The sequence below is a fragment of the Typopeltis vanoorti genome, chromosome 9 (genome assembly GCF_054136105.1).
Source record: "Typopeltis vanoorti isolate ZY-2024b chromosome 9, IOZ_Tvanoo_1.0, whole genome shotgun sequence".
Lineage (NCBI taxonomy): Eukaryota > Metazoa > Arthropoda > Arachnida > Uropygi > Thelyphonidae > Typopeltis > Typopeltis vanoorti.
The window spans coordinates 36,804,022-36,831,051 of NC_143557.1; the positions used below are offsets into that span (position 1 = coordinate 36,804,022).

The following is a 27,030-nucleotide window of genomic DNA, read 5'->3' on the forward strand; positions in this document are numbered from 1 at the left end:
ATGTTTTTGTTTTTCAAATTTAAATATTTTATTCCTGATGCAGCATGCCATAGAGCATAGGAAACTTGTTGAAGCACATGAAAACTTGTTGAATTTAGCAATTTTTGTTAAGTGTTTTTTCATTGTGCTTCATATAAAAAATACTTTGAACAGTACTAGTTATAGAAGCTTAATATCAGAAAATTCATTTTCTTTGCTTTTATTTGCTAAATAGTTTTCCTGAGCATTTCCTTGTCATTATTTCCACATTACAAGGCTTATAACAACATACTATTAAATATCTCATATAATATGCTTGTAACTCATACCATACTGCTTCAAAACTATTGCCGCTTACATTTTCACCTGGAGTGGCCACAGTTCCTCAGTAATGATGGATAGAAATTTGAAATTCAGAAGACATATTGCAAAAGAAGTGGTCAAGGATTGTTCAAGACATATTGCAAGAGAGTGGACAAGGCTTATAACAACATATTATTAAATATCTCATACAATATACTTGTAACTCATACCATACTGCTTCAAAACTATTCTACATTTTCACCTGGAGTGACCACAGTTCCTCAGTAATGATGGATAGAAATTTGAAATTCAGAAGACATATTGCAAGAGAAGTGGTCAAGGATTGTTTGAGCAAGGCAATATCAGAGTGCATATCCAGTGTCAAGAGGATTAAACCGAATAAGCATTAAGCTGCAAAACAAGAAAGCACTGTGGAAGGAATATATACAACAATGTGGTCAGAATGCCGAGCAGTATAAAGCACAGTAATCAGGATGATAAGTAAATAAGTAAATTATTTACTTATCATCCAAAGTAAATAATTTACTTATTTACTTTGGATGAATAAAAGTAAATCCAAGTTATTTCTCTACATAGTAAGAGAAAGAATGATTATGGAAATAACATTACTCAGTGCTGATGGTAGGAAAGTGATAGAAGCAGAAGAAATAGTTTCATTACTAAGTGATCACTTTGCAAAGGTATATATCATCCAGGTGGTGACTTTGCAGTTAGTGAGGTGACAGAGACTGATATGAGCATTGAGATAGATGAACTGGAGGTACTCGATATATTAAAAAATATCAATGTGAATACAGCAGTGGGCCTAGGATGGTATGTCTGCTCATGTGCTATAAGAATATGCAAGTGAACAGTACCTCTGAGGAAATTGTTTAATCTGAGTCTCTGCTTAGATTAAAAGGCAAGGTTCCAAGAGAGTGGAAAGAGGATAAGATAGTTCCATTACATAAAGGTGGCTCCAAGACAGAAGTAGTAAATTACAGACCAATTAGTATCTGTGCAATGGTGGTTAAAGTATTGGAAAAGTTGGTTAAAAGTAAAATTCAGGAATAGATGCATAGGAATATGACACTCTATAGGGAACAGCATGGCTTTGTAAAGGTTAGGTCCTCCCTCAGTAATTTATTCACCTTTTATAATAAGGTGACAGCAAAATTTGATAAGGGAAATGGCTACTCCATGAGACTGCTGGACTTTGCAAGGCATTTGACAGAATGCAGCATGGAAAACTATTACATAAGTCAGAGCAAATGGAAATGGATATGAGGCTGGTGGCATGGACATGGGGGGGTGCTGATAGACACCAGAAGGTGTATGGTGGAGTGGAATCAAGACAAATGAGAGCATGACCACTACTCTTTAATTTGTATATTAATTAAATAGCAGACGATTTGAATGGGGACATTCAGCATGTTTGCCAATGATGCAAAACTAGGGACAGCAATAGCTGATAAAGGTGATGTAGATATCTTACAGGATGATTTAAATAAATTGGCAGTGTGGGCAAAGGACAACTCTTTTAAAATGTAAGGTAATGCACTTTGGAATGATTAGATTATGCATTTCGTATTATGTTGATGTTACTAGATTATAGGAAATGGATGAGACTAGGGATTTGAGAGTAATGGATAGAAATTTGAAATTCAGAAGACGTATTGCAAGAGTTGGCAAAATAGCTCATAGGATTATTTGGATGCTGAAGAACACATTGACAAGTAAAGATAGGGAGGTTATTATCCCTCTTTACAAGGCTATGATTTGGCTACATGTTGACTACTGCACAGATTTGGTCATATGCATTTCTTTGGGATCATGAAGTATTGGAGAGGATTGAGAGACTAGTGACCAAGCTGCAGAGTTCAGCTGACAGGTGGAGGAGTGGGAATATGATAGAAATGTATATGTTATTAAAGAGATACTATAAGATTACACAGAAGAAATTTTTCACTACATGGCCAGCAGGGGTAAAAAAAGTGGTCACATGTGGAAGCTGTCTCAGAGTGTGGTTAGTAAGGGTGTGCAGACTAGGTTCTCTCTAAGTAAAGTGGTGAATGAGTGGAATGAATTGCCAGAGATGGTTGTGAGTTTCCCCAACAGTGAATAGGTTTAAGGAGATGTATGATAGGTATTGTGTTAATGGATAGAGTGAGTCTCCTACGATGTATTTTGCCTCCATGGAGTGCCCATATAAATAATAACAATTATTCTTGCTCGCATGCCACAAATCATACACTCTCAGCAACAAATTCATGAAACTTGCTACATTGCACTAAATACTGCAAGTTGATATCAGTCGACATTCATGTATGGTCGCCATTTTTCTTGTAATTATCAGTGCCATAACAAATAATGTTTTTGGAAGAACATCACATCATAAAAGTCAAGACTAAACAACACAGTCAAATATATAAACAAAACCTCACCAGTTACATTTAATAATATCTACTAAAAAAATAATGACTTATCTGAGCAACGTGTGTCCAGCAGGACGATGCTAGCTCCCCTCCCCCCATTTTTTTCTTATAACAACAGTTTATAAACAGAACATCTCAATCTGTGATACAAATTCTTCCTGCATATGCCTAACATTTATAAATAATCATAGTAATGCTTGCTGTGTTGGCTGAGTGGATAGTATATCAACTCTCCGATCAAAGACAGGAGTTCAAATTCCATAATGGACATGGATGTTTCTGAATGTTTTTAGGTCAGAGATGAGTTTCATTGTATAGTGCAAGACCACTACTTATTTGACCTGAAGTGACTTGATAAAGTTCCATGTTTATGAATTATGTAAAGAAATAAATAATTAAAAAATATAAAAATAAAATAAAATAAAAATTGAGATGAAAAAATCACTCATAAACTAATTTACTATATGTTTACAACTGTTCATGAATGGGAGTCACATTTTGAAAAAATAACAAAACTCACTTTTGGGGTGCTTAAGGGTCAAAGCTGTATAACTGAGAGGAGACCTCCACATAGCCTTTAAAGGAATGCGGAGAACCGACCAGGGCTTCTGACCTAATGTCCAATCCTCACCTTCTCGTGGTGCACCCTGTTGAGTATCTACTTGGATACTGAACGAACGAGGATGGGCTGGCAATTTGAGATTTAGTCGACCAAATTGTATTCTTATTGGTTAAACCAAAATAAAAAATGATGGTACAACATGACAAAATTTCATGCCGGCTGGGGCGTCGCCCGGTTAAACAGGGCCCCCGTTGTTTTCGCCAGGGAACCAGGGTGAACAGTGAAAAGTCAGCTACTGGAACAAATCTGAAAACAAACCCCAACTCAACATCACCAAAGTTAAAGATCGGTACTATCAATATAAGAAGCCTGAATGACAAAGAAATGGAGCTAGCTGAGGAATTAGATAAGTACCAGATCGATATAATAGGGGTGACTGAAACAAAAAAGACCAAAACTGGTGAAATCTTTCTGAGCAATAAATACAAAATGTTATATTCAGGCAATGACAATCAAGGAAAAGAAGGAGTAGCCATAGTATTCAACACAAAATACGAGGCTAATCTTCTTGAATGGCAGTCAGTCTCAAGTAGAGTAATGTGGGCAAATATGAGAATGGGGAAGTGGACAATGAGACTTATTTGTGCCTATGGTCCCACAGAAGGTTCTACTAAGGTAGAAGTGGAGGAATTTTTTGAAGCTTTAGAGAAAGCAACTGACACAATGTTAAAGGAAAAGTTGGTCCTTGTTGGGGATCTAAATAGCAGAGTAGGAAATAATTGTGAGACATACAAAAATATTTTGGGAAAATTTGGAGAAAAGAGCAAAGCTAATAATAATGGCAAATATCTGTTGGATTTCTGCTCAGGACATGGACTGGTTATTACTAACACCATGTTCCAACATAAAAATGTGCACAAATTCACATGGAGAGAAGAGGCTAGAAATAAGAAAATTCTCATTGACTATGTTATTGTTGATAGTGATGTTTTCTCCCTGGTGCAGGATACCAGAGTGTACAGAGGATTTGAAATTGGAAGTGATCACTATTTAGTCTTGAGCAGGATAAAATTTAATTTCATATTCAAAAGAATAACATGTAAGAAAGTTTTAAAGCGAATAAAAGTTGAGCAGCTCTCAGATGTGAACTGTAGACTAAAATACAGAAAGATTATTGAAGAAAAAATGAAAGAGTTTGAGAACAGGAATCAAATCTTGGAGATTCAGTGGCAAACTCTGAAGAAAACATTGATTGATTCTGCCAGAGAGGCATGTGGTGAGGTTGTCTGCAAGGATAAAAAAATCAGAACTCCCTGGTGGACACAGGAAGTTAAAGAGGCAGTGAAGGAAAAGAAGAAAGCATATCAAAAGTTCCTGTCAAATAAGTCAGCTTGTGCTCTTAGAGAATATAGAGACAAATGCAAGAATGCTAAACACTGTGTAAAACTAGCTAAACAAAAGTCATGGGAGGACTTTGGCAAGAATATAGAAAATAAATATCAAGAAGGTGGCAAAATATTCTGGAGGTTGTTGAAGAAGCTTAGGAATGGAGGAAAGAGTGCTGTAAAAGGAGTTAGAGATGATAAAGGTGACATGAAGACCGGAGAAAAAGATATCCTTGAGGTATGGAGTAATTACTTTGAAAAACTGCTAAATGAGACAAGCAGTGATGACAGCACAGTGGTAAAAAATACTGACCAGGCATGCAGTCAGGAATACATATCCATACTTGAAGTAGAAAAAGCCATCAAAGGCTTGAAATGTGGAAAGGCAGCAGGAGTAGATGATATTCGACCAGAAATGCTGAAGTATGGTGGTATAAGAGTCTTACAGTGGCTGCACTGCATAGTTCAGAAAGCCTGGACTGAGGGACGAATTCCCGATGATTGGAGTAGAGCTCTCATAGTACCCATATATAAAAAGGGAAATAAAACTGAATGTGAGAATTACAGAGGTATTTCCCTACTGAGTGTTCCTGGCAAGATCTATGCAAGTATACTTGAGAAACGGTTGAGAAGAATTGTGGAAGAAAAGCTTGGTGAAGAACAAGCTGGATTCAGGCCAAATAGAGGCTGTCAGGATCAGATCTTCACTTTACGACAAATAGTCGAGAAAGCATGGGAATATAACAAAGATCTGTATTTAAGTTTTGTCGATTTGGAAAAGGCATATGACAAGGTGCCAAGAGAGAAGCTATTCAATACGCTGCAGTTATATGGTGTGAATGGGGCACTATATCAAGCAATACTTAGTCTTTATTTGAGTTGTAAGTCAGCAGTTAGAATTGAAGGAAGTACAGGAAGATGGTTTAATGTTAAATCTGGTGTGAGACAAGGATGTACATTATCCCCTCTGTTATTCATTATCTATATGGATCGCATTATGAAGGAAAGTGGTATTAAACATGATATCAAAATTGGAGATGTTAATGTCAGCTCTTTGCTTTATGCGGATGATGTAATACTTTTAAATAAATCCGCTACAAGTCTGCAAGATTCTCTGACTAAATTGAATAGTTGTTGTAATAGATATGGTATGAAGGTCAGCAATAAGAAGACAAAGACAATGAAAATAGGCAGAATCATTGAAAATGTCAACCGTGTTGTGAATGGAGAACCTGTGGAACAAGTAAAACATTTCAGCTACTTAGGCACGATTTTTACTGAAGATGGTAAATTAAATTTAGAAATAGACAACAGAATCAGCAAAGCTGGTATGGTAGGAAGTCAATTGAATAAATTCATATGGAATAAGAGAGAAATTAGCCAGAACACTAAATTAGCTATATACAAGACAGTGTTCAAACCAGTTTTAACTTATGGATGAGAGCTGGGTCAGAAGTAAAACACTTGACCAAAGACTAGAGACTGCAGATATGAGAGTCCTGAGAAAGATTAGAGGTGTGAACAGATGGCATCAATGGCAATATCATATTAAAAACGAGGATATTAGGAAAGAACTTGACATTGTCAGCATCCAGGAATGCGTTAGCAGAGCTAATCTCAGGTGGTATGGTCACTTAAACAGAATGGGCGAGGAAAGATTAGCAAAACAAGTGTTCTCTGCCAGGTTGGCAGCAAAACGACCCAGAGGAAGACCAAGATATAGGTGGATTGATGCGGTACAAAGTGCCTTAGATGATAGAAATATAAGATCTGATAATGTTGGAGTCTTGACAAGTAACAGACTGATTTGGAGGAAAATTGTAGATTGGAAGTTAGTTATGGTGTAATTTTTTTCATGTAGTACTGTCATATTCTGTACACCCCTTGAGGGTACATGGCAGGAATTTGATGATGATGATGACTTTTGGTAGTAACAAGTTCAACTTATGTCAGCTCTTAAACTGCAACTCCCATCCCTTTTTTGTATTTTATCATTAGTCATTCCTTTATTCACATTATTCATTTTAATATACTCAGTACTGCTTCCAGTGTTTAAGCTTCACACTGTATCCTCCTGCCTACCTTAACTCTGCCTCATTAATCTGTCCATTTTCCATACTGGTTTTCTTATTCTCGTCTTATTTCTGGTTTGTTTCTCCCCGCTGTTCACTTCTTCCCTGGCCATCAAAATTAGATCTTCAATCTTGTGTCTCTTTCCCATTCTTGCCTCTTCTAACAGTCTCATCAAATGACTCACATCAAACATTTCATGTGCAGTCCAGAAATTTTATACTGTTTCATCTAGTGCTCAAATTCATTCCATATGTTCACAAATGTATTTTCCAAACCACTTCTCCTCTTTGCTTGTCATCTTAACTCATCATTGATATCTGTATCTCCACTCTACTATTATCATTCATGCTTCTCATGAATAGGTTATTCATTACTAATGTATAACAGATTAATGATGAGTTGTAATACTAACCCATATCATCAATACTATCTTACTTATTATTCTTCATATCTAAACCTTCAATCCTTGCTCAATCACCTATCCTAAAAATGAATGTTGCAGCTTAACTTACGACACTTTTAATAATGGAATTCCTTATACAATGGCATAAAACTCTTCTGCCATTCATTACCTCTTTCTTCTGGCCATTTTGGCTCCCATCCACAAAATTGAGAATAGAATAGAATAACCGGGTTGATGGATGCATATCAACTACCTCTCAGAACTCTCTTCTTTCCGCCTTTTCATTTATAAAAATATCATAATCCAGTTAAGATTCAATATGATCTTACTATACTGAGCTCCTAGGGACAAAAAAAAATAGGTTGTTGTAATAGAAGATGAGTTATAATAAACTTCCTTTAGCATAGCATAGCATTGATTGATACTATGGAATTTTAGCTGGCTTGTTTTATGATTTGATTCATTAGAACAATGTTAACTGGAATGAGAGTTGACTGTATCACCCTTTCTCATATATCATATTCATCCTCTCAAAATACACATCCTTGAAATATTCTATCCTCCATAGCATGTAGCAATATTCACTGGAATGAAAAGGTAATGTCAGGGAATAAGGAGAATGAATTTCTCAAGTATAGGTAAGGGGCAACAATCTTTACTCTCATGTAATGAAGATCACATGAAAGTAAAGACTCTTAGAACTAGTTATATCATCAGATAATGTGATTGTAAATGGAGGGTCTATTCTTACCCCGATTGGTAAGAGTGACTGTGAAGTGATGGTTGTAGTCAATCATATGAGAACTTCTGTGAAGAAGGAATACCTTTGGAAGTACAAGGCTGGTGATTATGGAAAGCTTAGGGGAGACAGAGCTATAGCATGGAAAGAGGAGTTCAGCGGAAATGAGTCATGCTTATTTGACTTTGAACAAGAGCTATTTAACAGCAGCAGTGTCTGAGTATATATTCTAAAACTGAAAATTATAATAAGGTAGGAGTAAAATGGATGAATGAAGAGACCTCAAAATCCCCAAAATGAAGGCAACATAAGATAAATATCGGTAATAATCAGTTGCAGGAAGAGTACAAAGGGCAGACTAGGAAGGTAACTGAGTTGGTAAAGACAGCAAAAATGCAGTATGAGCAGATATTACCCATCAGATTATAAAAAATTCTAGTGAATTTTTTTGATATGTGGCAAGTAGAAGAAAGAATGATTATGGCAAGGTGATGATATTGATGTAAGAGTAGTTTATCAGTGTATTTCATTCTCCTGGATGCAACATCATGAAAAGCTGGATTTTATAGGGTATTGTGGAGGAGGAACTGATAGTGAGTCAGCAGGAGGTATATGAGGAATTAAGTAAACTTGCTGTTAATAAGGCAGTAGGACTTGTATATTGCTGCATGTCTAAAGAATCCTCTAGGGAATTATTGGCAAATTTGGCACACCTGGTTAAAACATGAGACTGACACTTCAAATTAGAGGCCAATTTGTGTGTCTGGAGTTGTTAAAGTGTTCAGCATGAATTTGTTAGGGAGGAGGTCATGTTTTAGCAGCCTGCATACATAGTGACAAATTAACCAGATAAGAGAGATATATACAGTGGTGTACTTTGATTTTTCAAAGACCTTTGATAGACTTCCACATAACACGCCAGTAGCTAAACTGAACAGATGGGATTAGATAGCACCTCCATGGCGCAATTGGAAGAACGACGGTACGTTGCATCCTTCGATTGGAAAAGGCCAAAGTTCGATTCTCATTTTGACGAGAGGAATTTTTATATGGACTTTTTCAATCGAAGGTGAGTTCGCCGATCTTATACGGAGGTAGCATGGTTTTTCCTCCCGGGAACTTGGGTTTTTCATCCCACATACAGACAAATCGGCCCTTCAGAACACACAATTTACAGACAAAAAATACTAGTTGTGGTGGTGGGCAGTAGATGGTGCTGATGTAGATGATTGGTAGTAGAGGTTCTGTGTAGTGGTAGAGACAGAGTTGTAAAGTAGGTACCCTCCTGCAATGAGTCTTCGGACTCCTTGGAGGTGTCAATAATAATAATAACAGGCCAGCAAGTGGATAGCTAATTAGCTGTCAGGTATTTGCAGGTAGTGTATGGAGGAGTGGCACCCCAAAAGAGGAAAGTCATTAGTGGAGTGCTACAGGGCTCTGTTGACCATTATTGTTTAATTTGTATGTTAACAGCATTTGGACTGGCTTAACTGGAGATATGCAGTTTGCCAATAATTCAAAGTTGGGAAGAACCAGGAGAAGTAAAACAGAAGTTGTGACCTTGCAGAAGGATCTCAATAGATTGTGTGAGTGGTAAATGAGTGAAGCTGTCAGTTGAATATTGTAAAGTGCAAGGTCTTGAAATTTGATAGGCAGGATGGGATGCAGAATAAATGATTAATGGGGGATATTTTGAAGGAGGTGGAAGAGATGAGAGATCTGGAAGTGATGATAGACAGAGACTTGAAGTTGAGGAGTCACATTGCAAAAATTGTAAGAACATCACAAAGGATTATGGCAGTAATGAGGAGACATTGACATGCAGAAGCAAAGCAGTTATGGTTCCCTTATATAAGGCTTTGATCAGGTCACATATGGACTACTCAACACAAATTTGGTCACCTGGTTTTCAAGGGGATGTATTGAAGAGGGTCCAGAAAAGGTTCACTTAGTTAGTATCAGGTCCGTGTAATGTAATATGAGGAGAGATCGAGGGAATGCAACCTGCAGAGCCTTGTGAATAGACAAAGGGGAGGGGATATGATTGAGACATTATAAATGGGGGGATTGCCAGATTAATGTGGAAGAGATATTTCACAGAGTAGAGGAATGCAAGGGTAGAACAAGAAGCCATCCCTGGAAGCTGTATAAGGAGGGTGTGAGAAGTAGGTTCTTTGCATGGTGAGTGGAATGCATTGCCTGAAAATTTGGAAGTGTGGAAACTGTGAATGGGTTTAAGGCATGGTGTGATATCTTTTTGCATGAGGAAGTGTGGATCCCCTGTGATGAGTTGTTTGACTCCATTGAAGTCAGATTGGTAATAGTAATAGTTTCTATCATATCAACTCTCTTCTGCCTGCCTGCAAAATTCTACAATTGACATTGCCTCATCTTCTCCACATAACATTCTGGAGTCCCAGTATTGCTTTGGTTGCTTATTTTAGGACTTTCTCTAATGTTTTCATATCTGAAAAACTAGGTAACAAAATCTGAGCACAATAGTCCATATGTTGTCTGTGCTTTTTACTGTGGCACAATTACCTCCTTATTTTTACTTGTCACTGCACTTCTTACCATAGCAGTAATATGTTTGCAACACTTGTAATCTGTTTTGTAAATTTCATCTACTTCCTGAAGCATAGTTTCACTCATAGCCTTGTATTGCTGTGCAACACCTTGCATTTATTAATATTAAAACTTTAATCTCACTCAAAAAAGCTTTAAAAACTCTTACAAAAAATCTTCCACATCCAGTTCACTAACATTCATTACATCATTACCTTCAGACATCCAGACCTAATGTTCTTCTGATGAATTATAAATCATCATCAACAACCATCAGTCCAATGCCCATAGGTGTCTACTGCCATCTTGATATGATTCTTCCATTGCATTCTGTTTTGTGCAAGATAACTCAATTTGTGTATAGAGTTTCCACACCATTTGATGATGTCATCGCCCCATTCTCTGTTTGGTCTTCCTCTTTTGTTCTTTCCTTCAATCATTCCAAACAGCAACGTTTTTAATTTTCTCTCATCGTTCATTCTACATATATGGCCAAATAGACGTAGTTTCCTTTTGATTATTTTCTGGATCAGGTTTTCTTTTGGTTGTATTCGTCTGTAGATTTCCTCATTGTTCATTTTCTGTATCCAGCTTATTCTCAAGATCTTTCTATAGCACTTCCTCTAAAATGCCAATATCCTCCTTTCAGATTCTCTCAGGAGTACCCAGGCCTCGCATCCATAGAGCATGTTGCTGAAGATACAGGTTTCTACAATGCACAGTTTAGTTTGCATCTTTATAGCTCGGCTCTTCCATGTTTTGTCCATGGCTTTTAAAATAGTTGTTGCTCTGGCTATTCTAATTTTTATCTCTTTCTGGGGGGGGGGTCCAAGTCATGCATCATGTGGCATCCAAGATATGTAAAGTGTTCCACATTTTCCAGTTGAAATCTCTATCGTAACTCTGTTCAGTAACTCCTGTTGTCCGAATATCATTGTTTTAGTTTTTTCAAAGTTAACATTTAGTCCATATCTTTTTCCTTCTGTGAATAGTGTTTGCAATGTCTGTTCCAGCCTTGCTGCATCTTCTTCAATCACGAAATGATATCATCTGCAAAGCAGAGGTAATTTATTTTCATGCCATTTATTGAAATGCCTCCGCCTTCTTCGTTTATCTTATCTAGTGTTCTTCCCAGATGTGTGATGAAGATTTTTGGTGATATTGGGTCCCCTTGTCTTGTGCCAAACCAATCTCCAGTCTCACCTGCTATTCTGATTTTTGCTTGTGCTTGTCTGTTTATATCTTTCAGCAGGCAGATCAATTTATTGTCCACACCATAGAATTCCAAGACAGCCCATGTTATATTTTGGTCAATAGTATCAAATGCTTTTTGGAAGTCCACGAAACAGCAATATATCTTTTTGTTCTTTCTTTGAGCTTTCTCTGCTATTAGTCTTAGTGCGAGTATTTGTTGCACTGTAGTTCGATCTTGTTGAAATCCAGCTTGCTCATCTGGAAGATGTGCCTCCATATGCCCCTTCAGGTGCTCTGTTAGTATTTTCATCAGCACTTTGCCAAGATGACTCATTAATGCAATAGTTCTGTAATAGGTGCATTCTAAAGCACTGCCTTTCTTATGAAGAACAACCAAGACCGATTTTTTCCACTCTTCGGGTGCATACCCTGATCTCCATATTTCATTACATAGCTTATGTATTTCTTTTGCAACTGATTCTCCCCCATATTTTAGCATCTCGCCTATTATGTTGTCATTTCCAGGACTCTTGTTGTTCTTGAGATGTTTTATAGCCTTATTCACCTCTTCTTCCAAGATGTCATTTTCAAAGATCTCTGCTGGTGGAGAGATTGCTTTTAGTTCTTTGATTACTTCTGTTGCAGTGTCAGTTAGTTGATTTTTTTTATATAGTTCGCTGCAATATCTTGTCCATCAATACTTTACCATTTTCACCTTTGACTGCTACTGATCTTGTTTGCCACTTCCTATTGACATTTCTTATAAGTTTGTAGATCTGTCTAGTTTTATGTTCTCCATGGTACTGTTCAATGTCTTTGCACTGGTCCTCCAACCATTTGGCTTTATCAGATCTTGCTGCTTTCCATACTTCATTGCATTTTTGATGGTATAACTCATCTGCTGCCTCTGAATTATCTCTTTTAAGTTTAAGTTCTCTTTTCTCTTTTACCAGTTTTAAGGTTTTCTGAGTTATCCATTTCTTGTTGATCTTTTCTCTTTCAGGAATGACTTCCTCTACTGCTTTTTTAGCACTGTAGTCAGTTGTTCTGCTCTTGTATTTATATTTTGTTTTTCACTTGGAGTCTTAAGCTTAGTTTCCAATATGTTCTGATATGCTTTTCTTAGCCTGTCTTCATTTAGTTTTAAGATGTCTCTAGCTTTTTGGAACTTTCCTTTGTACTTCTGTTTCAGTTTTAGTCTTATATTTGCAATCACTAAGCTGTGGTCTGAATTAATATCAGCTCCTTGGAATGATCTGCACTGTTGAGCTGAGGTTCTCCATTTCTGGTCTATTAATATCAGGTCGATCATATTCTTCCTGTGTTTGCCATCGAAGGAGTGCCACATCCATTTACGACAATCTTTTTGTTGGAATTTGGTATTGCAAATCATCAGGTTGTTATCCATGGCAAATTCCAGAAACATCTCTCCGCGTTCATTTCTTTCTCCATATTCAAATTTTCCCATCCTGTGTTATTTTTGCCAATCTTTGCATTCCAGTCTCCTCTAATGATGAGTATATCCTGCATCGGTACCTCATCAATTACTAGTTGTAGATCCCTGTAAAATCTCTCAATGTTTTCATCTGCACTCTCTGCAGTGGGCGCAATGGTTGTGATAGTAAATGGTGGGGCACTGAATCTTGCAACCATTATTCTTTCACTAACTGGTTTGTATTCTATCATTGCCTGACAGGCCTTGTTACTTAGCAGGAAACCTACGCCTGCTTCATGCTTACTTTCATTTCCTGACCAAAGAACTCTAGCACCATTTGATTCTCCTGACAATGTCTATCTCATTTCTGAAATACCCAATATATCACATCTGTATTTCTTCATTTCTTCTTGAAGCAACTGCAATTTTCCAGTTGCCCAGAGTGTACGGGCATTCCCATGTGCCAATTGATATTCCATCCTTTACAGGTCTGAGTTTAATTTTTTTGTCTTTGTTTTCAGTAACTGATTTTTCAATCCAACCCTGATTACTCGATTGGGAACACAGACCTTGTTTGACCAGGCAACGTCCAAGCCGGCATGAGTCTTTTTTTCTTGTACTTTGGCATCAGATTTCAATCGTGTTTTCTTTTTACTGTTAGCACATCGACACTTATCTGACAAACCCTTAGTCTTCCTTGAAGAGCTTGGGAGAGAATCAGAAGGTGCATATAGAGTTAGGCTTAGGGTGGCTTAAGCTCGCCTTGACGCAGTACCATCATTGGACTTCTGTGGCATTTTATAGAGTTACTGGAGTTGTCCACTAACCCACCACATCCTGTTAGTATTGCCACTTCTTGTCCGGGACTGCTTATTGGCTATTCGCAGTTAGCCACCATCTCTGGTGGCCATTCCTCGATCCGCAACCTGGGAACCCGTCCGGTGGCATGTAGCTTTGCCTCTGGGGGAAAGACCCCAGACCGGAATTATAAATCTTTGCCACAATAATCACAGTCCATCTTATCTGCCTAAATTACACTCTGTATGATTCCTTCCCCAACAACAAGGGAGGTGCTTTTGCCTAGCAATCCAATATCTGCCAAAAAATGCTTAATCCAGAATTTCCCCATTAACCTTCTGTGGCTTAAGATTTCAGTTGAAAGATTTCATTTCATTCATCTGTCTCTACCATTCTCACAATTCTGAAAATCATTCTGACCTCTTTGATTTCTTATCTTCAAAGCTTAATTTCATTCATTCTGAATTCCCAGACAGCGAAGTCATCTTTCTTTTTTTACTTCAATGTCCACAGCTCTAACTGGCTCCCTTTCTCCAATTTCACTGACCAAACTGAAAGAGGTAGAAATTTTTGCTGTAAGTAATGAGATAAGCCAGGTCATTCATCTCCCTGCCAGAATTCCTGACAATCCTCTTTACTCACCCAACACTTTGTTTCTTCTTAACTAGTTCTCTCAGATATACTGTTCAGGTGACTGCTCCTCTTGTTAAATAAGATCACTATCTCATCCAAGTTTCATCTCTGGTAAAATGTCCTTACCTCAACTATTCACAAAACCTTGTATACTTTGGGACTAGAATAACACCATATAGGTGGTCTTATGTGAGTTTACTTCTCCTTTCCATGGTCAGACTACTGTTTTCATTCTTCAGATCTGGTTACTTGTTACATTAACAATTCATACTGGTATTGAGGCTTTCATTCCTCACTCTGTATTTAAGCCATGGTTTTCAATGGCTTAAACAGTAGAGTGGGAAGTGGCTTCAGACAAAAACCCCCATCTTCATTCTCAGCATACATGGTTGCCCTTAACACTTGTAAAACCCATCATATTAGCAGTGGAGAATATAATCATGAATAATTTTTGGACATTATGGAATTTTCTGTGGTGTATAGTAAGTCCTGGAACTGAATTTAAAAACTCCCTGCAATGAATCTTTCTCATCTTAACTTATTTGTCAAGGGCTTAAGTGCCATAGCACAACATAGAGAACTTTATCAAAATTATGCATATCTTTATCTTATTCACACATCTAGGCTTGATTATAACTGTTTTTATATATATGTATATATATATATACTTTCATTGACAGTGCGCTAGAATGAAGTAAAAAATGGTAAACTTCTTGTCTCTTATGCTAAGCAATATTGACAAGATTTCCTCAAAAAAATAAAATAAAATTATCCAAATAAAATAATATTTGTAATTCAAGAAATAAAATATTACAATGAAATTTAATATGATTTTATGCATTTAGGAGAGGATAGACAAAACATTTTTATTGAAATTGTTTGAAACTGCTGCACAACATTTGACAGCAGCTACTTCCAGTGTTCTTCCTGCATCTCATGCAGCACAGTCATCTTTAATTAATGATATAAGTAAGAATATTGAAAACCAGAACAATCTAGGTATGTGCTTTTATAGTTCAGGTATATACCTTAAATTTTTTGAAATCAAATGAAAAATAGGATATACATTGCTTGAAAAGAAGTCAACAGAGACACCATAGTGTTAGGCCATGGTGATCACCTTAAGATATAGAACCTCCTTTCACTGCAATGACTGCAACAATCTGATGTGGCATTGCATACGATAGCAATCAGTGAGGATTTTGGACCATTCTTCGTGTAAGCATATAATAAGGTCCTGGACTGTTGCAGGGGCAGATGTCTCTTGACCTCACTCTGACACTCCATTTCATCTCACAGATGTTCAATAGGATTGAGATCAGGGCTCTGTGGATGACAGTCAAGTATGGTGACATACATGTCTACAAACCATTCATTACAGAAAAGCCTTATAACACAGTGCATTTTCTTGCTAAAAGAGGCAACAATGGTCATTTCCATAGAAATGCCACAAAGTAGAAAGCATTGCATCATCCAGAATGTTCAGATACCTCTCCGAGTTGAGTGTTCATGGCACCACGAACAGGATCACACTGCCACCTCCAAATTTCATAGTTGAGGTTACACACTGGTAAGAGGTTCGCTGGGCATTCATCCTACTCATCCATATACTCTGTAAAGGGTGTAACGTGATTTGTCACTCCATAACACAACATTCCAAGCCTCCATGACCCACTGTACATGTCCATTGAAAATTATGCTGCATGTTGGATTGGGTAATGTGGGGGATTGCATGTTGTGGTCCTACATGGAAACCCATGTTGTGAGCTGCAGTTATGAATTTATTTTGTAGATTCATTTTCAGTTGATGCCTGGAGCTCTGCATTCACTGTGTTGGCTGACAAATGGTGGTTTTTACATATTATCCTTCGTAGCACTCTACAGCCTCATTCAGGAGTGTGGTGAGTAGCACTTGCAATCAGTTTCCTGCACTTCTATCTCAGCATGATATCCCTGATTGTTGACCTGGGATGGCCCAATTTGTCAAAGTTTACTGAACAGATAGACCTGCAACATGGCATCCTATCACAATGCCTCTTTCAAACTCCGTCAGTTCCCTTCTCGCAGCCATTTCACCTAATTTATATATTGCTAAAACACGACTCATTTCATGGTATGATGCACCTTGTCATGGTGGTCTCATTGATTTCTTTCCAAGCAGTGTGTATTTGTTTTTACAAGCATGTTTTGTTATGATTTTTAAATTGCAATTCTTGTGGCTTATTTTGTAGTGCTGTGATGTGAAAGCTTTTCAACATTTATGTTAAGTAATACAGGTGGTTTCTAGCTGTGTAGCCTTGTGGAAATGCTGTTTGCATGTCCAGTGCTAGGCTATCTGTATGACTGTTCTAAGTTAAATTCTAGTCACTGGCCAGAGGAACTTTTTTGAAGAAAGGCTTAGAATCTGTCGTTGCCTAACTCAAGAAAATTGAGTCTAAAACCCACACTATTTCAGACAATATATTGTGCTAGGGACCATGAAATGGCAGCACTTGAAATCTAGCTCTCTTCACCAGATGCTGTTTAAAATTAGTGATAGTCAGGTACCAGCTGTCTCTGATTGAGTATGGCAGAGATTGATTAAAGTTAGGGCTAAAATAGCCTTGTCTACACCCAGGGGGAATAAAAGGCACTAGCAGATTTATTTATGTATTTTATTTTTTCATTCCTAGCATGTACTCAAATTGAAAATTCGTAAAGCTAGAATTCATTTCCCATAGACATAATGTTAAAAACAGGCGTTACATTGTCAAAAATGAAATTTGACCGTAGTATCATGATGTGTAAAGGTCAACAATGATTTATTTATTTATTCAAAGAAATAAAAATTTACATTTTTTTTTCTAAAAAATCCAAAGTATGAAAACCTAGCTTTTAAAATCAAATAAATTAAGTTTCTCTCTTTGTTATAAATTTCGCAATAAAGAGCAGCTTTTCAAGTGTAAAATATGAATGAATTTTGTGACTTGAAAATCTTAGTTGCTTTTTCTATGTGTTGGAAAGTGAAGAAACAAACAGGAGTTTCAGCTGTCAGATCTTCTTCTTCACATTATGCCATTTCAAGCAGATCTTCATTGTGTGCTTGAAGCAGATCAGAGATATCAGTTGTAGAAACCTCAAACTGCAATGAAAAGATACCATCAGACAAATGTTGGTCAGCAGTATTAACCCTTTAATGTTGAGAACGTATTATTACTGGCTCGGAAATACACGCCTGCTTTGCTGAGCCCATGTATGTACGGTTGGCATACCTCCCATATTCAGACAATTTTTTAGTATGGAAAGAATCGTAAGATATTCAAACTTTGTGGGTAGGTTCCTCCATCTATTGCCAACCAACTGAAATTTATTTGACTTGGGTTTCTGTCCTTGTATGACATCTAAAGAGAAAAATTTGAACTGATGCAAATAATCATATTAAGCACCTTAAATATAAAGAGCCAACAGGCTTCATTTCGGCGATATAAACATTATTCAAATTAAGGGGATATTAAATCCCACATTGTTTTAAAACCGAATAAGAACCTCAAAGATTGGAATCAGAGAGTTTCATGCCAAATATAGTAAACTATATAAGTATCGGCGGTTACTAGCATGAGCTAATGCAAGTAGTCCTAGTACATAGTATACAATCTCAGGCAACTCGTTGCAAAGGTGGGGAAAGTTCTGATCACTAATCTTGGTATTTTCCATAATGTAAAAACGCAATTCCTATGAAATGCATGCTGGTATTACATTATGGTGGGAGGTCACTACCCAGACCAGTTTCAGCCTTTTTTGAGGCTTCATCAGTGAGTAGCTAGACCAAATAGATACCAAAGGGTATAGCGAAAAGAACTTATATATTCTGCTATATGAGTTGTCAAACAGGTGCAACCATTAAGTTACTTAAATATAAAGAGCCAACAGGCTTCATTTCGACGATATAAACATTATTCAAATTAAGGGGATATTAAATCCCACATTGTTTTAAAGCCGAATAAGAAACTCAAAGATTGGAGTCAGAGAGTTGTACTACGTACTAGGCTACTTGCATTAGTTTATGCTAGTAACTGCTGATACTTTTATAGTTTACTATATTCAGCATGAAACTCTCTGATTCCAATCTTTGAGTTTCTTATTCGGTTTTAAAACAATGTGGGATTTAATATCCCCTTAATTTGAATAATATTAACCACTCCGTAGTGCAATTGGAAGAACGACGGTACATTGCGCCCTTCGATTGGAAAAGGCCTAAGTTTGATTCTTGTTGTGATGGGAGGAATCTTTATATATGGATTTTTTCAAGCAAAAGTGAGTTAGCTGATCTCATACAGAGGTAGCAGGGTTTTTTTCTCCTGGAAACTTGGGTTTTTCAGCCCTTCAGAACACAAGCAATTTACAGACAAAAAATACTAGTTGTGGTGGAGGGCGGTAGATGGCGTTAATGTGAATGATTGGTAGTAAAGGTTCGGGTGGAGACTGAGAGTTCTACAGTAGGTGTCCTCCTGCGATGAGTCTTCAGACTCCTTGGAGGTGTCACAAATAATAATATGCAGCACGATGCATAAACCATGTGACTGCGGGGATTTCTGTGATGTCACAATATGGCTTCTACCAGTAAATATCTGCGTTATCTTACTGATAATCAAATTGATGAATTGTTAACAACTAATGAGTCGGGAGAAGAATTCTCCGAGTTAAGTGAATTGTGTACTTCAGGTGAAGAGGATCCTGGTGATTCTACATAAATTAATGTGTGTAATTTGCATAATCAAGTGGATACCCTTGATTTTGCAAATTTTATAAAACACTATTATTGCCATTTTTGTGAGAGAACAAGAGTATATCAAGAATGTATGATGCTATCCGGACTTCTTGCTTCAGTAAGAATTGATTTTATTTATAAATTTTTTGCAAAATTAATTCAGCACATGGGACAATGTCAGTAGAATATAAAATCAGCAGTTAAATTGTTAATCGCCACTCTATTTCATTTTGTACAATTTGTGCTTGTTCTTGAAATCCTTCAAGATTATCAATAAGCTTAGGACAGAATATTGTTTAGATACCTATTTGGTTTGAAATGCAATATTTGTAAATGTCAACATATGTGTTATTTTGAAATTTATTTAAACGGAAGAAGTGACACAAATGATAATATAATACAACGAGATGCAACACAAGTATTATAACATTACAAGTGGTGGCACCCATAGATAAAGCTGACCTAGCATCACTCTTTTCCTCAAACTTCTGCATAGATGACCAAGGGAAATCATCATCATCAAATTACTGATATATACCCTCAAGGAGTGTACAGGATATGATAGTACTACAGGAAAAATTTACATCATTACTAACTTCCTATCTACAATTTTCCTCCAAATCAGTCTGTTAAATGTCAAGACTCCAATATTATCAGGTCTTATATTTCTGTCTTCTAAGGCACTTTTTACTGTATCAATCTTTACTGTATTTTTTACTGTATCAATCCTGGTCTTCCTCTGGGTCTTTTTCCTGTCAACCTGGAAGAAAACACTTGTTTTGCTAATCTTTCCTCTCCCATTCTGCTTAAGTGACCATACCACTTGAGATTAGTTCTGCTAATGCATTCATGGATGCTGACGATATCAAGTTCTTTCCTAATATCTTCATTTTTAAATTGATATTGCCACTGATGCCATCTGTTCATGCTCCTAATCATTCTCAGGACTCTCATATCTGTGGTTTCTAGTCTTTGGTCAAGTCTTTTACTTCTAACCCAGCTCTCAGATCCATAAATTAAAATTGATTTAAACACTGTCTTATATACAGCTAATTTAGTTTTGGCTAATTTCTCTCTTATTCCATATAAATTTATTCATTTGACTTCCTACCATACCAGCTTTGTTGATTCTGTTGTCTATTTCCATATTTAACTTACCATCTTCACTAAAAATCATGCCTAAGTAGCTGAAATGTTTTACTTGTTCTATAAGTTCTCCATTCTCAATGCAGTTGATATTTTCAATATTTCTGCTTGTTTTCATCATCTTTATCTTTTTAATGATGACATTCATACCATATCTATTACAACAGTTATTCAATTTAGTCAGGGAATCTTGCAGACTTGTAGCGGATTTATTTAGAAGTATAACATCATCTTCCCACTGAAGATACTTCAATAAAGGGCAAAACCATCTGGGTAGTGACTCTTCCCATAATGCATAGCATTATACATACCCATAAGGATATGTGCTTTGCATTATGGGATACTAAGGCACCCATAATGCAAAGCAGTAATGAATTCATTATGGGGATCATCAGCTTAGGAATGGACTGGTCTGAAATGTATGAGTAGTAGTTGAGTCTGGGTGAGTCTAAAGGTGAGCAGATCAGGAGAAGTCGCAAATGAGATGGTATCATGTGTGGGACTGGTTATAGACTAAGAAATTAATTGTTCTGCTTATTTACAAATGTCAGGAGTATCCAAAATAAGATGAAATGGTTGCACTGATTGAATAAGTAATTCACTTGAAAATAGTTGGAATGAGAATGATATCATGATAGGAATAGAGATGGAAGGAAGGGAGATTGTTGCTGATGAAAGAAGAATGATGCCTACACAAGGTTGAGATGCCAGGGAATAATAATGGCAGTGGTTTTGAAGTAGATTGAAAAGGTGAGATATTTAGTATGGAGCTTTGTTATATATTGGGGAATGTGGAGAACAGAGAAATGTATAGACAAATTGGGTTAATGATCAAGAGAATGGTGATTATTTGTGTATTATTTATTGCAATATTGATTGCAATAAAGAAATAGAATCAGAAAATAAGGAGGATAAATTTGCAGAGATTTTATAGGACAACTATCTTAGGCAATATGTAATGAAGGGCAAATGAAGGTTGAGAGTCAGATCTGATCATATCAGAGGTTGTGATTGTGATTGGAGTGTCTAATCTTCCCTCAGCTGATTAGAGTGACAACGAGGTGATCACCTGGGTTGTAGAAAGTCATATGAGAACTTCTGTGAAGATGGAACATATGTGGAGCTGGTGATTATGAAAAGGTTAATAAGGAGAAAACTGAGAGCTATAGCATGGAAAGGAAACAGATGCTGCTTGGGACTGATCAAGAATTATTTAATAACATCACTGTTTGTCTATATTCCAAAGATGAAAAGACTAAATAAGATAGAAGTGAAATGGATGCATTAAATTTAGTAAAAGAAAATATTATGGTGGCAATACAAGATGGATGTTGATAATAATGAGCTGCATGAAGAGTACAAAGAACAGGTCATGAAGATGGCAAAAAGCAGTATAAATTTGATGTATTTGTTTCAAGTAGAAGAAAGAATGACTTTGTGAGGATGGTGTTAATCAATGATACTGGTAGATCAATGACTGATGCAGAGGATATAATTGAAGTATTCGATGAGTAGTTTACCAAGGTATTTCATCCTGGTTAATGTGACATCATGAGAAGCCGGAGTGTAGAAGGTATTGTGGAAGAGAGGTAATAGTGAGTCAATAGGAGATATATGAAAAATTAAGTAAACTTGATGTTAATAAGGAATAGGACTTGACAACATATCACCATGTGTCTTTAAGGAATGTTTCAGGAAGTTAACAACACGTTGGGACAACTGATTATCGTGAGTCGTGCAAGTTCCAAATGAGTATAAAGTGGAAAAAATTGTTCCACTTCACAAAGGGAGGGAGCTGATTCTGAGACTCAAATGGTTGGCATGGATTTGTTAAGAGGAAGTCATGCTTTAACATTCTCCTTCTGTACTATAACAAAATGATGAATTCTCTAGATAAAGGAGATTCATATATATATATATTGGTATACTTGGATTTTATCAAACACCTTTGATAGAGTTTCACACAAGCTGGTAACTAAATTGAAATGGGTGGGATTGGATAAGAAAGTAGTGAGTTGGTTAGGTAATTGGCTGTCAACTACTTATTAGCAGGTTGTATATAGGGGAGTATTATCCCAAAAGAGAAAGGTCACTAGGGCGCTGAAGGGGTTTTGAGGTCATTATTGTTTAATTTGTATGGTAAGGATCAGTACCGTAACTAGGCTGGGGCCCAGGAAGAAGAGGATCTGAAATGGGGTATCAAAAAAAATAATCAGTACTATACAGGAAAACCTCGCTGAACGTCATTAATTAATCCATCAATTAATGTGCACTAAACAAAATTGCATTAAGTGAATACAATAAGCAATAGGAATAATTATAATTCATCCATCAGTTAGCATAAATTTGAAAAAAAAAATTATAAGCTATATTAAAGAATAAAATCAGCAGTTAATAAAAATCAATTACTTAAATTTTGATTTGATGTCTAAACATTTGATTGAGCTACTTTTTTTTATAAAAAAAATTAAGTAAAGATGTTTGAATAGTGCTTGACTTTTTCATCTCATCATGCAATTTGCAATAGCTGGCGATCACTTTATCGCTTTACCAAGATTATACAAATTAAGTGGATATTGAATCCAACATTATTTCAAAGCCGAATATTGAAACTCTAAGAGTTTCATGCCAAATATATAGAAACTATAAAAGTTTCAGTGGATCCAAGCATATGCCAAACATTAAGTGGATTCAATATCCACTTAACTTGTATAATTTTGCATCACCAAAGTGAAGCCTTTTGGCTTGTTATTTATCGCTTTAAAGCTTCATTCCATATCAGGATCAGCATCAAACAAAATTTCCTTAGCATGCTCTCTGTCATTGAAAACTAGCTCAAGTTCTTTTGCAGTTAGCTTCTTAGTTGTAACATTCTCTTCTTGTTTGCACGCCTCCTCATTTTCTTCGTCATATGCGTGTTGTTCTTCTAGCTGAAGGTATCTAGGAGGCAGAAGGTTATAAGTGGGATTCCACAAGTCTCATTAGTAAGACCTGTATTGTTCAACATTTATATCAATGATATTGTCAATGGATTGCAAGAGGATATTTAGTTGTTTGAAGATGATGTGAATTTGGGTAGAGTTATTAGTAATAGTGCAGATGTAATAGCCTTCAGGGGGAGTTGAATAAGCTGGACAGATGGGCAAACGATTTGGATCAGAGTGTCAGTTTAAATCAACTAAATATAAAGTCATGAAATCTGGGAGGCTGCATAATATGCTGGTAGAACTGTACTAAAGGAAGTAAGGGCAGAGGCAAGGGACCTTAGAAATTTGAAGTTCAGGTTAGGTATTGCAAAAGGTGCATGAAGTTAATCCAGATGATTGTTGCAATGTTGAGAAGGACAGTAACCAGCAGAGATAAGAGTTGTGATTCAATTGTATAAAGTCCTGATTAGACCACATCTGGAAACTGTTATGCTTGGATCGTGCACTTGATCAGTGATTTCTGGTGTTACACTTTTTGGACGTCCTTCATGTGAATCATCTTCAAGGTTGGTATGGCCTTGAAGATGAAACTCGACAATTAAGAAATGGGCTGCCGTTTAAACTCGGCAGCCCATTTCTTAATTGTTGAAAACAAAGGGGAGGAGTACCCATAAACTTCTATGAATTCGAATGAATTTCTTTTGTCTTTAAATGTTGCCATCTATGGTCGAGGCTGAGAACTTGCCAGATCACTCTCATATATATTAGTAGTCTCTAGTCCTTGATCATCTTTTTTTTTTTTTTTTTTTTTGCTATATATTTCAACTTGAATAGTACTTACCATCATCAGTAGTGACAATAGTTAATTACAAAGTAGAACATGAACACTGGATTGATTTGCAAAACGTAAGAGTCATGTAATGTTATACATAAAACAGTGCAATGGTATAACGGAAGAAATGATGATTATTCATTAGCTATTTAAAAATAATAATAAAATTATTGATGTGTAATTAAAATAAGACTTTCGCATATCTTAGATAAAGAGGCAGTTGTTCCAATTTAAGTTTGGACAGTGCAGTAAGGCCTCAGTGCTTTCTTTAAGAAAGCACTGAGGCCTTTTAGATGTGTTTCAGACCATAGAATGTTGTGATCTATATCTATTTCATGCTGTGCTAAGCCAGATTTTTCGATTTGTAAGATTGGTGTTCTTGTATCCTCTTTTCTATAGAACATTCATTTTATCCAAAGTTTAGCTATTTAGTAAGTAGGTAAATCTATGCAGATGACAATTGAATGAAGAAAAATGTCTTTTTTATGTATCTTGGGTAAAGGGGTTCTAGCAAAAGAAATTCGAAGTTTTTCTATGTAACAAGGGGAGTGTTTTTGTCGTTGTGGATTCTGCCAATTATAAAAGAAAAGTTGCTGTTTTATTACGGGATCAATCAGTGTACCAAGAATTTGATTACAATCCCACTAACAGACATTTAGAAAACAGACCACTTTATAAATGAAGTTGTAAGCCTCAATGGAGACACCATAGATAAACTTAAATAGTTCTTTGGCTTACATAAGATACATAAAAAAGAAATACCACTTTGTCCAATTGTCAACTGCATAGATTCACCCTTACTGGTTGGCCAAGTGGTTAGTGTATCCTCTCTCCAGCCAAGAGACTATGGATTCGAATCCTGCCAAGGGCATGAATGTTTGTGACTGTACTGCTGTGTCCTGGTGCAGTATGACCTTTGATGTCTTTGTGCCATTAAAAAAAAAAACCTACTTACTGAATAGGCAAATTTTTTAGGACACCTATTAAAAGCTCAGATTGGCAACTCCTGTTCATTTATAAAAAATTCTTCCGATTTTCTTGACAAAGTAAAAAATGTTTCCTTACAACCCACTGATATTATGGTTAGCTTTGATATAGAATCTCTCTTCACAAATATTCATCTTGAGGATACAACACATCTATTTTCAGAGGCATTTCCACAGGATATAGGGAAATTATGTGGCTTTGTTATGCACTCCAGCTATTTTATTTGTCAGAATAAACTTTATGGTCAAGTTGAAAGAACTGCAATGGAAGTCCACTCTCACCCACACTTGCTTTTATTTAGAACATTTGGAAGACTTCTTTTTCTCATCCCCCCCCTCCCCCAGCCTTCAGTCTGGATTTGTTATATAGTTGACATTTTTAGTATCTGGCCTCATGATGAAGATACATTACCTACTTCTTTTTTTTTTTTTATGTAATTTAAACAATCTACATCCATGAATTAAATTTACTGTGGAAATGGTAAAAAGACAACAAATTGTCCTTTTTGATATTCTACTCCTTCATTCACCATCATGTAAATTAATTACTTCTGTTTATTGAAAGCCTACTTTCACTACATTCAACAGCAATCAGCTCATCACCCATCACAGAAGTCTGGAATTATAAAAACTTTATTGCAACATGCTCGTACTATTTGTTCCACACCTCAACTGTTACAACAGGAATCTTAAACATCAAACAATATATGAAACTCAATGGTTTCTCAGAAAGGACCATGCAACAATCCTAGCTCAAATAACAAGGAAACAGTACATCCAGTTCCAATTCCTTACATTTCTGGCATCTTAGAACTCGTTTTCAGAATCTTAATAAACACAATTTAGTGGCTACTTTTCTTTCTCAGCAGGGTTTCCATCTTCAAAAGATAATCGGTCTCCTCTAGCTCTCCCTGGTTTCTACAAAGTTCCTTGAACAAAATGGAAGTTTTGTAGAAAGAGAATATAATAACACCAATCTTACATTAGCAACAGTAAATCTGAAAAATCTCACTTGGCACTGCACAGAATAGATACACACCACAACATCCTATATCCTATGATTTGAAACATGCTTGCTTCATCGATGTTGGTATGAATTTGAACATTCATTTACAGATAGCACTGTGGCCTTACTTCACCATCTGAACTTAAATTGGAATGACTGCTTCTAAGTATATGTGAAAATCTTATTTTAGTCCGATATCGATCATTTTTTTTAATAGCTAATGAATTATCACTATTGCAATATTTTCTCAGTTATACCATTGCGTTGTTTTATGTATAACACCATGCAGCTTACTGTTTTCAAATCAATTCATTGTTCACTTTCTACTTTGTAATTAACTATTGTCGTCACTGATGATGCCCTAAAATATTCAGTCTGAAATATATGGCCTAAAATAAATACTTATCTCTTGTGTTAATTGATGAAATCTCTCATGGCACAAGCATCTCTTAAACAATGATCATCTGTTTTATTTCCAGTCCAGCTCTGATTCATAAGTTAAAACTAGCTTGAATACTGCCAGTTTCATGTTTACAGTTATTTCTATGCTATTACATACATGTATTCATAGATTTATTTAATTGGGTTGACCATACCAGCTTTGCTTATTTTGTTGTTTATTTTCATGTTAATTTTCCATATTCATAAAAAATTCTGCTAAATAGCTGACATATTTCGGTTGGTTCCATATTCCTGATAATACAAAAGTGGTCTGATAGGTTCTCAGCCTCGACCTTAGCTGAAAAACTATCAGCAAGATTTTTTTTTTCTAAGTTGGTACATCTGTCATAAGCATCCATGTGAAATTGCAAGTCATTCTATCAAGTACAGTGGAACCTCGGTTGTCGAACATAATTCGTTCGTAAAGGTTGTTCGGGAACC

At 36.2% G+C, this 27,030-nt stretch overlaps 1 protein-coding gene across 4 annotated transcripts in view; it reads left to right on the top strand.

Moving 5' to 3' along the window:
• The window catches only part of LOC150102972 (transmembrane channel-like protein 7), a 482,602-nt gene that overhangs the window by 437,965 nt on the left and 17,607 nt on the right, over positions 1-27,030 (top strand). For all 4 annotated transcript variants that reach the window (XM_090398586.1, XM_090398588.1, XM_090398587.1 and 1 more), the window contains exon 16: positions 15,350-15,503. In XM_090398586.1, the coding sequence (XP_090254712.1) occupies positions 15,350-15,503 (154 nt within the window). The remainder of the gene's footprint in view (positions 1-15,349; positions 15,504-27,030) is intronic.